Source organism: Oncorhynchus mykiss, chromosome 8 (genome assembly GCF_057628025.1).
Source record: "Oncorhynchus mykiss isolate SJ-2025 chromosome 8, ASM5762802v1, whole genome shotgun sequence".
Classification (NCBI taxonomy): Eukaryota; Metazoa; Chordata; class Actinopteri; order Salmoniformes; family Salmonidae; genus Oncorhynchus; species Oncorhynchus mykiss.
The window spans coordinates 47,492,320-47,504,012 of NC_143029.1; the positions used below are offsets into that span (position 1 = coordinate 47,492,320).

Sequence of the window (11,693 nt, forward strand, 5' to 3'; positions counted from 1 at the left end):
TGTGTGTCCCAAGTCTGGTACGTCCTGTGCCTGCTCCTCGCACTCTCCCTCAAGTGCGCCTTCCCAGTCCGGTACGTCCTGTGCCTGCTCCTTGCGCTCTCCCTGAGGAGCGTGTCACCAGTCTGGTACCACCAGTGCCTGCCCCACGCACCAGGCTTCCCGCGACGATCCCCATTCCAGAGCTTCCTGCGACAGTTCCCAGTCCAGAGCTTCCGCCGATAGTTCCCAGTCCAGAGCTTCTGGTGACGTTTCACAGTCCGGAACCTCCAACGACATTTCACGGTCCAGAACCTCCAACGACGGTCCACGGTACGAAACCTCCTGAGACGGTCCATGGTCAGGAACCTCCTGCCTCCTGAGACGGTCCACGGTCCGGAACCTCCTGCGACTGGCCCTCCAACACCACTTCCAGCAGCACCTGGTCTCCCATCCAGGAACTGACCAGCACCAACCCTGCTTAGCTTCAGAAGCAAGCCAGCAGTGTGATGCAGAGTGGCATGCTGCTGGCTAACATCTGCGTCTGGTCACAATTTATTTGAAAAGCATTTTCAATGGACATTCGCTTGCTTTTTCGTCCAGTATTAGGCTTAATCTTGAGCCATGAGCTATTATGGAGTCTTATAGCATGTCTTATGATGCACTATGGGGTGCTTATAGTTACTGTGTGCATGCATATTGCATTATAAACATAGAATGGCTACTATTTGTGCTCAGGTTCAGTGTGGCCTTAAAAAAACTATTTGACCTTGTTCTATTCTTAACCTCAGTCCTTGTCTTAAACTTGTACATTGATTTTACCTAAACCCTAAAAATACCTGTTGCCCTAACGTTACCTACAATGTCTAGTGAAAGTCTATACAACCCTTGCACAGTTTTCACATTTTTCTGCCTTAAAAGTCCATCTCAAAAGAGATTACATTCGATTTTCTTCCTACCGATCTACACAACCTACTCTAGATTTTCAAAACGAAGGAAAAATTATAGAAAATATTTCCAAATGAATATAAAAAACAAACCAGTCTTGATTGTGTATGTCTTCACACCCCAGAGTAAATACTTGGTGAAACAACCTATGGCAGCCATTATGGCTGTGAACAATGTTTTATAAGATTCTACCAACTTTGCACAACTCTTAAGGCAAACTATATCCATGGTTTTTGTCAAAATGTAGAACTTGTCATTTAGAAAACAGCCTATGTGGCATCGATATGACTCAGAAACATTTATTCAGTGTCAGAATTGACTACAAAGTGTAAATAGGATAATTTTGGTCATAAAGTCAGTCTCTTCCAAAACGGAGTTTTGTGAGACTTGTGGTCGTGTCTACATCACAACGTAAATAAAGGTTGTGTTTGTTTTAATCCTGACAAACAAAAGATGTAATGGGTCCACACTCAAAAATATGTTGCATAAAGCTCTTTTGATTTTGTTATTCTTTTCAATTCACCAGGGATAGCATACCCAGATGTTTCGGCTTCATAGCCTTCTTCTGTGTGTAGGTAAAATTTTATTTTAATTCAAAACAGCGTTTGTAGGGAACAACCGATGAGCAGCAGGTGCTTTTAATCAGGGATGCCACTCATCTGCCAATCAAGGATGTGGCTTTTCTGGTCTCCCTGTTTACACATTCTGTTTGTCTGAATATGCGTGTTTTATGGTATCCAGACGCCCTGGTCCCAGAGCTTCCTATACAGGTAATCTCTTTCCGTAATGTGTTGAGGCCAGCTATTAAAGAGAATAAGAGGCTCAATTAAATATGTTTCAGAACTGCTGTATTTAAAGCACTCCTCCCTTCTGCCCAGTTTCCCTGATATTTCTACGGCAATCGAGCTGTTTTTACCATCCCTATAACTGTAGCTTCTACGAAGAGATCGTTTTCTAAACTAAAACTCATGAAGAAAAGCTATTTTTAAAATACTTAATAACAGTTTTTGTGAAGGAAAACTATTTCACTCATGTTGTAATAAATTCGAGGTCATATTTCATAGAAATCTGGAAACACTTGACAATTACTTTAAAGGTCAAATTTGGGCAAAAAGTCAAAAATATTGGCTTTAAATTGCATAACTGATCAACATTCCAGGTAATTTAATGCTTAAAAGTAACAAAATGGTTTAATAAAATATTTGGCAACAGAAGTGACATTTCTTACCAATCTCTACAGCTACTATTCTGAAACCAATTGAATTCCTCTGATAATAAACCAAACAGTTACCACCATTGTCATATCATTTACAAACATAATTTATTTAATCTGGATAGCTTTAAGCAGTATGTACAGTGGGGCAAAAAAGTATTTAGTCAGCCACCAATTGTGCAAGTTCTCCCACTTAAAAAGATGAGAGAGGCCTGTAATTTTCATCATAGTTACACTTCAACTATGACAGACAAAATGAAAAAAAAAATCCAGAAAATCACATTGTAGGATTTTTAATGAATTTATTTGCAAATTATGGTGGAAAATAAGTATTTGGTCACCTACAAACAAGCAAGATTTCTGGCTCTCACAGACTTGTAACCTCTTCTTTAAGAGGCTCCTCTGTCCTCCACTCGTTACCTGTATTAATGGCACCTGTTTGAACCTGTTGTCAGTATAAAAGACACCTGTCCACAACCTCAAACAGTCACACTCCAAACTCCACTATGGCCAAGACCAAAGAGCTGTCAAAAAACACCAGAATGCGGCATCAGGAAGAATTAAGTCCTACACAATGGTATGGGGCTTGCCTGTCCTAGCCACTCGGTAGCTCACAATAAAAGACTCTTCTAGCCCCTTCTTATTAATGGTATCTGTTGGATTTATACATGTCTTACTACTTGAAAGTCATCCTAATTCATGCTCCAAAAACTCCCATGGCTTATTTTTCGAATTGGTATGTTTTGTTTCTAAATGTCTGTGCAAGAGTGAAGGTTTCATCGAGTTGTGAGATAGTACTTTTGCACATATAACACACTGTGGCTGAGGAAAGGCAATACTCCCAATATAAGTGAACCCCAAATCAATGTAGTTCATCATATTTGCACCTCTTCGATGGTCCAACATCCCTGTCTGTTGTTTGGTGCTTTCCCGGGTAAGGGGGCAGTAGCTCTTCGGCTGCATCAGATTCACAACTGTCAGTGTCCATGCTAGCTGGGCTAACAACAAATGTAGAATTACTGATGCTAGCATTGGATGTGCTCATGGAAGCAGAACAGCTTGTGTCATCGAAAGGTGCCGATGTAGTACTGCTGGTAGTAGCAGTACTACCAGTAGAGCTGGTATGTGTCTCTATGGACGTGGATCTTTTATCAATTTTCGAGCAAACAGAATGAACAGAAGCTATGTTTGGCTTCATACGGACCATTAGTTGAATTCCCATTGAGAGAGTAATAGTTAATGTGATTGGTTGTTCATTATTTGACTAGGCTACCTGGATTTGACATTGTGTTGTTATTTCGCTGAACACTAGATGTTTTAATTTTATTTTTGGCAGTGAAACGAGATTACTCAGGCAACAGCAAAAAAACTCACCCAAATGTATAGCCCCGCTGGGGTCAATGCCGACGGCATTGCGCGTACTCCTGGGGGTACCCCAGTTTGGGAATACTTGCACAGGTACAGTGCCTTGCGAAAGTATTCGGCCCCCTTGAACTTTGCGACCTTTTGCCACATTTCAGGCTTCAAACATAAAGATATAAAACTGTATTTTTTTGTGAAGAATCAACAACAAGTGGGACACAATCATGAAGTGGAACGACATTTATTGGATATTTCAAACTTTTTTAACAAATCAAAAACTGAAAAATTGGGCGTGCAAAATTATTCAGCCCCTTTTACTTTCAGTGTTACTTTCAAACTCTCTCCAGAAGTTCAGTGAGGATCTCTGAATGATCCAATGTTGACCTAAATGACTAATGATGATAAATACAATCCACCTGTGTGTAATCAAGTCTTTGTATAAATGCACCTGCACTGTGATAGTCTCAGAGGTCCGTCAAAAGCGCAGAGAGCATCATGAAGAACAAGGAACACACCAGGCAGGTCTGAGATACTGTTGTGAAGAAGTTTAAAGCCGGATTTGGATACAAAAAGATTTCCCAAGCTTTGAACATCCCAAGGAGCACTGTGCAAGTGATAATATTGAAATGGAAGGAGTATCAGACCACTGCAAATCTACCAAGACCTGGCCGTCCCTCTAAACTTTCAGCTCATACAAGGAGAAGACTGATCAGAGATGCAGCCAAGAGGCCCATGATCACTCTGGATGAACTGCAGAGATCTACAGCTGAGGTGGGAGACTCTGTCCATAGGACAACAATCAGTCGTATATTGCACAAATCTGGCCTTTATGGAAGAGTGGCAAGAAGAAAGCCATTTCTTAAAGATATCCATAAAAAGTGTTGTTTAAAGTTTGCCACAAGCCACCTGGGAGACACACCAAACATGTGGAAGAAGGTGCTCTGGTCAGATGAAACCAAAATTGAACTTTTTGGCAACAATGCAAAATGTTATGTTTGGCGTAAAAGCAATACAGCTCATCACCCTGAACACACCATCCCCACTGTCAAACATGGTGGTGGCAGCATCATGGTTTGGGCCTGCTTTTCTTCAGCAGGGACAGGGAAGATGGTTAAAATTGATGGGAAGATGGATGGAGCCAAATACAGGACCATTCTGGAAGAAAACCTGATGGAGTCTGCAAAAGACCTGAGACTGGGACAGATATTTGTCTTCCAACAAGACAATGATCCAAAACATAAAGCAAAATCTACAATGGAATGGTTCAAAAATAAACATATCCAGGTGTTAGAATGGCCAAGTCAAACTGATAGAGACATACCCCAAGCAACTTACAGCTTTAATCGCAGCAAAAGGTGGCGCTACAAAGTATTAACTTAAGGGGGCTGAATAATTTTGCAAGCCCAATTTTTCAGTTTTTGATTTGTTAAAAAAGTTTGAAATATCTAATAAATGTCGTTCCACTTCATGATTGTGTCCCACATGTTGTTGATTCTTCACAAAAAAATACAGTTTTATATCTTTATGTTTGAAGCCTGAAATGTGGCAAAAGGTTGCAAAGTTCAAGGGGGCCGAATACCTTTGCAAGGCACTGTACATCCCATATACTCACATTTTGTTGTGGGCATTGCATATACTCACTTCTTAATGCCCCCAATGCATATAAAAGTAGTATAGTGGTGGTACAGTATATGCCGTATCAATTATGTAGTGCAGTAGAGAAACCATGCATAAAGTACACAATTGCAAAGCACATTAAATATGTTTACATGTGCGCCGCACACATAGCTAGTTTCAGCAGAATATCAGGCAGCAAGAGCACTGGTTGTAGCATGGAGCAGCTCACAGAATTGAACATCGGTTGACGGTAGGGTTGGTAAGATATTTAAACTTATGATATCTAGCAGTAAATGCTAACTAAGGCAGCAATGGTTATGCAAACCAGGTATTGAACAAGTTTTGTCCGAAGTCTTAGTTGAATCTTTGCCTTGTGCAATTCAGTAGACATTGTTTGAATGACTGCCAAAGGTACTTCCACTGTCACGCCCTGGCCTTAGTCTTCTGTGTTTTCTTTATTATTTTGGTTAGGTCAGGGGGTGACATGGGTGATTTATGTGTCTTGTCTTGTCTAGGGGTTTATTAGATGTATGGAGTTGTGTTTAGTAGAGTTGTCTAGAAAAGTCTATGGTTGCCTGGAGTGGTTCCCAATCAGAGGCAGGTGTTTATTGTTGTCTCTGATTGGGAACCATATTTAGGCAGCCATATTCTTTGGGTGTTTTGTGGGTGGTTGTCTCCTGTGTCAGTCTTTGTACCACATGGGACTGGTTTGGGTTTCACGGTTCTTGGTTTTTTTGGTAGTCTATTCATGTATAGTTTTTCTTATTGAAAAAAAAACATGAATTACAACCACGCTGCATTTTGGTCCTCCTATCCTTCCCAGGAAGAATCTTGTTACATCCACCAAGTATCAACTCAAGGGGCGTGAATGTTACTCCTGTCACATGAAGACATACACAATCAAGATATTTTCAGGTTGCTGTTTTTTTTATTTGGGAAAATGTATATAATTATTATTTAATGTTGAAAATGGGGAGTATGTTGTGTAGTTCTGTAGGGAAAAAAACACATGGAGTCCCTTTTTATTTCATTTAAATGCAGTAAAATGTGAAGGCAGTGCAAGAGGTGTGCAGACTTTCACTAGGCACTGTATATCCTAAACCAAAGTGGACACTTTAAACTCCACCACCCTATGGTTCTAATTTAAATTGTCCAACATACATTTTTACAGATGCGTTTCTTCAAAAGTTGTTCTTAAGAGAGAAATCGTCTCTTCTGAAACAATTACAGGCTCAAGGATTTTGAATAGCTCTAGGTTAGACCACATGTTTTCAGACTCAGTCAAGTTATTTACCTGAGACTGAACATAATCATGTTTATTGCTCAGGTGATTAATCCAACTTCATATTTAGAGTACATGATCTTGTAACTTCCTGTTTTTCTGTACACATGTATATGTGCAAGACAAGCAATACTGAGTTTCCCAAGAACCACTGAAAGGGTGTTTATGGAGACCTGTGGAACAACTGCAAATGCATTGGTGCCACCCCCAAAAAGCAAAAAAAACATTCCTCAATTATCTACAAAGATGGTACACACTCCAAAAAACTGAATCATTCAACTGAAGAACCAAATATGTGCGTTTTTCATTTTCAGCTGATTACTGATCTCATTTTAAGTTCCCTCAACAGACATGGACATGTATTGTACTGTACAATTTGTATATTTATAGTCTGAATATCAAGACTATGGATGATTTATGTTCACTATACAACTAGAAATATACCATGTCACCATGGTTCTTCGGTTGAAGGGTTCAACTATTTTTTTTAAAACAAATATTGTATGTGGTATCAAATATTTAATTCACCATGCCTGTTCTGAGCCTATGTTGTGGAAACCTATGTTGTAAACTTGATGTAGGTCTAATCAGTTTTGCAAGCAGAAACCACAGTGGGCACACCCACGGTTTAAAAAAGAGAAACCTCTTTAATACCAAACATGAACAGCGGAAGGTCAAATGATAATAACACCCGTTGATGTAGAATGACACCATTAAGCATGCACATATTGTGCGAAAAAATAAATATTGGATCATGTCCAACTATTTCTTTGAGTTATAAGAGAGGGCAAACTAATATTGATAGTTGACATTGAAAGCTATCAGAGCAGGAGCAGTTGAAGACGGATTGACTATGTTACAGTTTAACCGTACATGTATTAAATATCAGAACAATGTACTACAGTGCAGCAACATATTTCATTGGTCACCAAACAATTTTTCATCTGTGTAGTAGAATTGATTAATTCATTATATGGTCACCCACAGTTGGAATCACAAGCACACACACAACAATGAGTAGCTGTTTCACATAGCATTTTTGTGGCTTAGCGACAGGAGGGAAATTCATATGGTCATAAAATCATTATCTTCGTTTCTTGGCAATCATTAGCAAGGATATTTCAGTAGTGTTTTATGTCTAAGTCCAATAATTGATTAAAAACATTTTTACTAAACGTGTATTTAGACTTCTAGACTTATTGTGACAGCACCAAAGTTTTGATTTGGGGGTTAAATTACAGAACACCAAAAGATGACGAGGAAGTGCCAGATATGTCTTCCCTTTACGACAGGAAATAGACTGCATGTTGTAACTCTGTCACCACAACAGAAGAAGTGACTATTCCCTTCATCATCATCTTCATCATCATCATTGTCAACACAAACTTAGGAGAATGGAGCAGAGCAGGAGGCAAGAGTATCGAGGGCCTGGTTTGGGTGTGGCCACTAAGGTCTTCCATCCTTATCACGTCATCATAATCAGTAGGGTTGGAGAGAAGTGGGGGAGGTGGTAGAGAGGGCCCATATGGGTGCGGCTCCACTAACTTTATGGCCCCTGGTAGGGTGTAAAGTCCTCATGTCATAGCCAGGGACCTGAGATATAGGAAGCACAACGAACAAATAGAGACACTAGCTAACATCCACCCCACACATCACCTTCTGTCCTCTGTGCATACATTGGAAAATTTTAAAAGGTTGTTTTTAGGTCATACCCTGTCTGTAGTGTCGTTTTTTGCGTCATTACATTTTTCTGGGATTTTTTTAACCTATTTGGCCCTGTAGTTCTGTATTTTCTCTGTATTTTGGGAATCCTTTCCATCTCGTGTGTTGTGAAAGGTTTCGACCATGTCAACCGCTGTGGAGGCAACCGGATTCTTCATGTGTATCGCAGGCTGGCTGATCACTGGTACGGCTCTCGCCAACGACTACTGGAAGGTGTCCTCCGTCTCTGGCAGTGTTATCATCTCCACCCGACAGTATGAGAACCTGTGGCACTCCTGTGCCGAAGACAGCTCTGGAATCGCTGAGTGCCGCGACTTCGAGTCCCTGCTCGGCCTCCCCGGTAAGAAACTGTAGTCTAACCGTTCTAACCGTCACCACCAACTCAGACACCTCAATCAGGGAGAAAACGCTTTGAAACGGAGTGTAATGGGAGGTACAACCTGAATTGGTCAAATGACACTAATTCTCGTTGTCAATTGCAAAATGTTTTAAAATGTTTTTCTGTTGGTGTGCTTTACTGAACAAGACCCAGCATTGCCAGTCTTAGAGTGACTGGCATCTTTGGTGGGGAGAGGTCAGGGCACACCTGTGGCTATATCTGATATGGTTAAATTAAGATAATGTAACTATTAACAATGATTATGTCCAATTACTTTCTACCATGGAAAGAAGATAAATGTATCTTTGCATTGTTTTCTGTGAGCTTCCATGAAAAAGGCTAATATGAACATCCTTTGGGTGCATTTCGGACCCACTTCTTTCCCGCCTAAATGTAACTTCAAATGTAGGCGTTTTTAATATTACAACTTAAAAAGAATGTTAACTCTTTATGAAAGTTTCAGATAAGGTGCAGTTTACAGGGTCAGCCATAGTAGTACAGCACCCCTGGTCCAAATTAGGGTTAACTGCCTTGCTCAAAGGCACATCGACAGATGTTGTCGTGTCGGGTATTCGAACCAGCAACTTTTCAGTTACTGGCCCAACGCTTTAACCGCTTGGTCACATTTGAACTCTCTTCAAGAATTGAATCTCTATTTTTCTTCTTGTTTTTTTCTTCTATCTTTCTCTCCTTCCTAAGGCCAGTGATGTGGGTCATAATGGTGGACATTTTGTGCTCCTATGACAAGGAAGCTACTGCACCTTGGCCAGTGTCAAAGTAGCAGTTCTAATTATAGGCAGAAATGAATCTGGGTTATTAGGTCTTTGGCTTTGATAGCAGTTATCTGCAATCTAAAGGGTTATTTGTAGATTGATACAGTTTACAGTATTTTGTTGAATTGCAAAAATATCAACTAGCTAATAACAACCTTATGATTAACTGCTGAAAACTGGTCAGATTAAATTCAATTTAGAAATGTGATGGGCTGGGATTTAAAAAAAATAATGTTATTACAATACCACTATGGACATATCCTGGGATGTTTTGTTAAGTTTCACCATTAGCATAAGTATGCTATTTTTTCATGTTCAGAATACAGTTCCTTGCCATCTATAAAGGACATGTTCTCTGCATTGTGCCTATTTCTTGGGACATTTGATAGTATTCCTTTGAAAATGTCTACCATTGTCTTAGTCTAGTCCACCAACAAACCAGTAATTATGTATGTATATGTATACAGTTTCCAAATTAACAAATTACTCTCCAACTTAATGTTGTGTAGCTGATGTCTAGCTGTGTTTTAATATGCAACTCTTCCTCTCATCTCTCTCTTCCCTTCCTTCCCCTCCCCTCAGGCCATGTACAGGCGAGCCGTGCCCTGATGGTCATCAGTCTGCTCTTAGGGCTGGTGTCTATGATCGTGTCTCTGCTGGGGCTAAAGTGCATTAAGATTGGCAGTGCCACGGAGCAGGCAAAGGCCAAGATTGCCGTCACTGGTGGATGCCTCTTTATACTCGCTGGTGAGTTCAGATTTACTACCTATTGTTGCAAAGTTGCAGAAGCTTTCCTATGGTTCCTGTTTTTCTGAAAAACTCGTTACGTTTGGAAAAGTTAACATAATTTGATATCCCTAACTGTTCTGATGTACGTTACACATTCATGGTGATAGCGTCAGAGTAAGAGGTGAAAGATATCTGACAATCTTTTTCTTGTTTTGTCATTGAGTCCCTTTTTCACGTCTTTATTTTGTTCACCGTGGTTCACTTCTCTCTCATCTTACTATCATCCCATTTTTTTCCTTCCTTCCCCCTTTTCAGCTTTACCTCTTGTTTCTTCATTCTGTTTCGTTTCAGCTTTCCCTGTTCTCTCTTCCATTTTCCTTTTTCTGTCTACCTTCCTCTTTCTTTCTTTCTTTCTTTCTTTCTTTCTTTCTTTCTTTCGTTCTTTCGTTCTTTCTTTCTTTCTTTCTTTCTTTCTTTCTTTCTTTCTTTCTTTCTTTCTTTCTTTCCTTCCCTAACCTCACATGTCTCTTCTGCTCTTCATCGCTCTCATAGAAAGTGTCTTTCTCTTCTACAGGTCTCTGCGAGCTGATCTGCTGTTCTTGGTACGCCACCCGAGTTGTAGAGGACTTTAACAACCCATTCTTTGGTGGGGTGAAGTAAGTGGAAAGACCAAACAAAACCATTTTTTTCAGTAACCACAAAAATAAATTAAATTCAGACACATAGAAGATGTGACACACCCTTTGATGCACATAATAAGACATAACTACATACTGTATACATATTGTTTTGTTCCTTACTGATTTTTGTTGTGTGCAGGTTTGAGTTGGGGACTGGTCTCTTCCTGGGCTGGGGCGCAGCCTCTCTGTCCATGCTGGGAGGATCTCTTCTCTGCTGTGCCTGCAAGAGGGCAAAAAGTGAAAAGCCTAAAGCGTAGGTCTTTCATTCGACTTCCTTCACCTCTCATCAGTACCTTCACATACCCTGTAGTTCAGTGTTCTTAAACTCCACTTCCTGATTACCCCCCCGTGTTACAAATGTTTTGTTCTAGACCCATTCAAACATACCTCATTAAACTCAACTGTGGGGTACATGAGGACCGGAGTTGAAAAACACTACTGTAACCTACCTCACTGTCACATTTTATTTTTCTTTCTTCTACTTCTGTGTCTCACTTGTTTCATGTGTTTTGTCTGCCTACCTTGTTTTTCCTTAAGCTTCACTTTGACTTTGGTATATTCCACTTGTTTTGTCTCATTTACATTTTGTGCCAGCCACCTTTTGCTTTTTCACCTGTTGTTTAGTTTGTCTGCCCCCTCTCTGACTTTCTGTTCTGTCTTTGATGTAATCCAGAGGGTACTACGCAACGAGTCAGCCTAAAACAATCTACGCACCTGCTGCCAGGTCTGAGCCGGATTCCACCAAAGCCTACGTCTAAGACGTCCCTCCCGTACCACCTCACCTCCCCTCTCCCACTTTTGTGACGCTCACATTTAAGAGCACATATTTGACTGTTGTTACCCATGTTTATCTTTTTCTCTTTCACCATGAATTTTGCTAATTGTTTTTGAAGGATTTTGAGGTTGATGCAACAAACAAAAAAAAACTGGAATAATTTGGAGTTTAACTATTGGTAATGGGATCTGTTTGTGTGGAATTTGCTATCCTCTGAATAAACATTCATTTGATATA

General features: G+C 40.2%; 1 protein-coding gene across 1 annotated transcript; it reads left to right on the forward strand.

Annotated features, from left to right (window-relative positions):
- The first annotated feature begins 7,530 nt into the window (after positions 1–7,530).
- Positions 7,531–11,693, forward strand: cldn15la (claudin 15-like a). Its single transcript, XM_021612642.3, has 5 exons — positions 7,531–8,460; positions 9,855–10,019; positions 10,576–10,657; positions 10,821–10,934; positions 11,355–11,693. Exons 1-5 carry the CDS (start codon positions 8,244–8,246, stop codon positions 11,437–11,439), a joined length of 663 nt encoding a protein of 220 aa, XP_021468317.1. The 5' UTR covers positions 7,531–8,243; the 3' UTR covers positions 11,440–11,693.

What these genes read in the sequence shown, in the direction of transcription:
- cldn15la (XM_021612642.3), top strand. Translation starts at nt 8,244, where the DNA reads ATGTCAACCGCTGTGGAGGCAACCGGATTCTTCATGTGTATCGCAGGC. An exon ending in ATGCCTCTTTATACTCGCTG is followed by an intron (nt 10,020 to 10,575) that starts GTGAGTTCAGAT and finishes TCTCTTCTACAG; the next exon opens with GTCTCTGCGAGCTGATCTGC. An exon ending in AAAAGTGAAAAGCCTAAAGC is followed by an intron (nt 10,935 to 11,354) that starts GTAGGTCTTTCA and finishes GATGTAATCCAG; the next exon opens with AGGGTACTACGCAACGAGTC.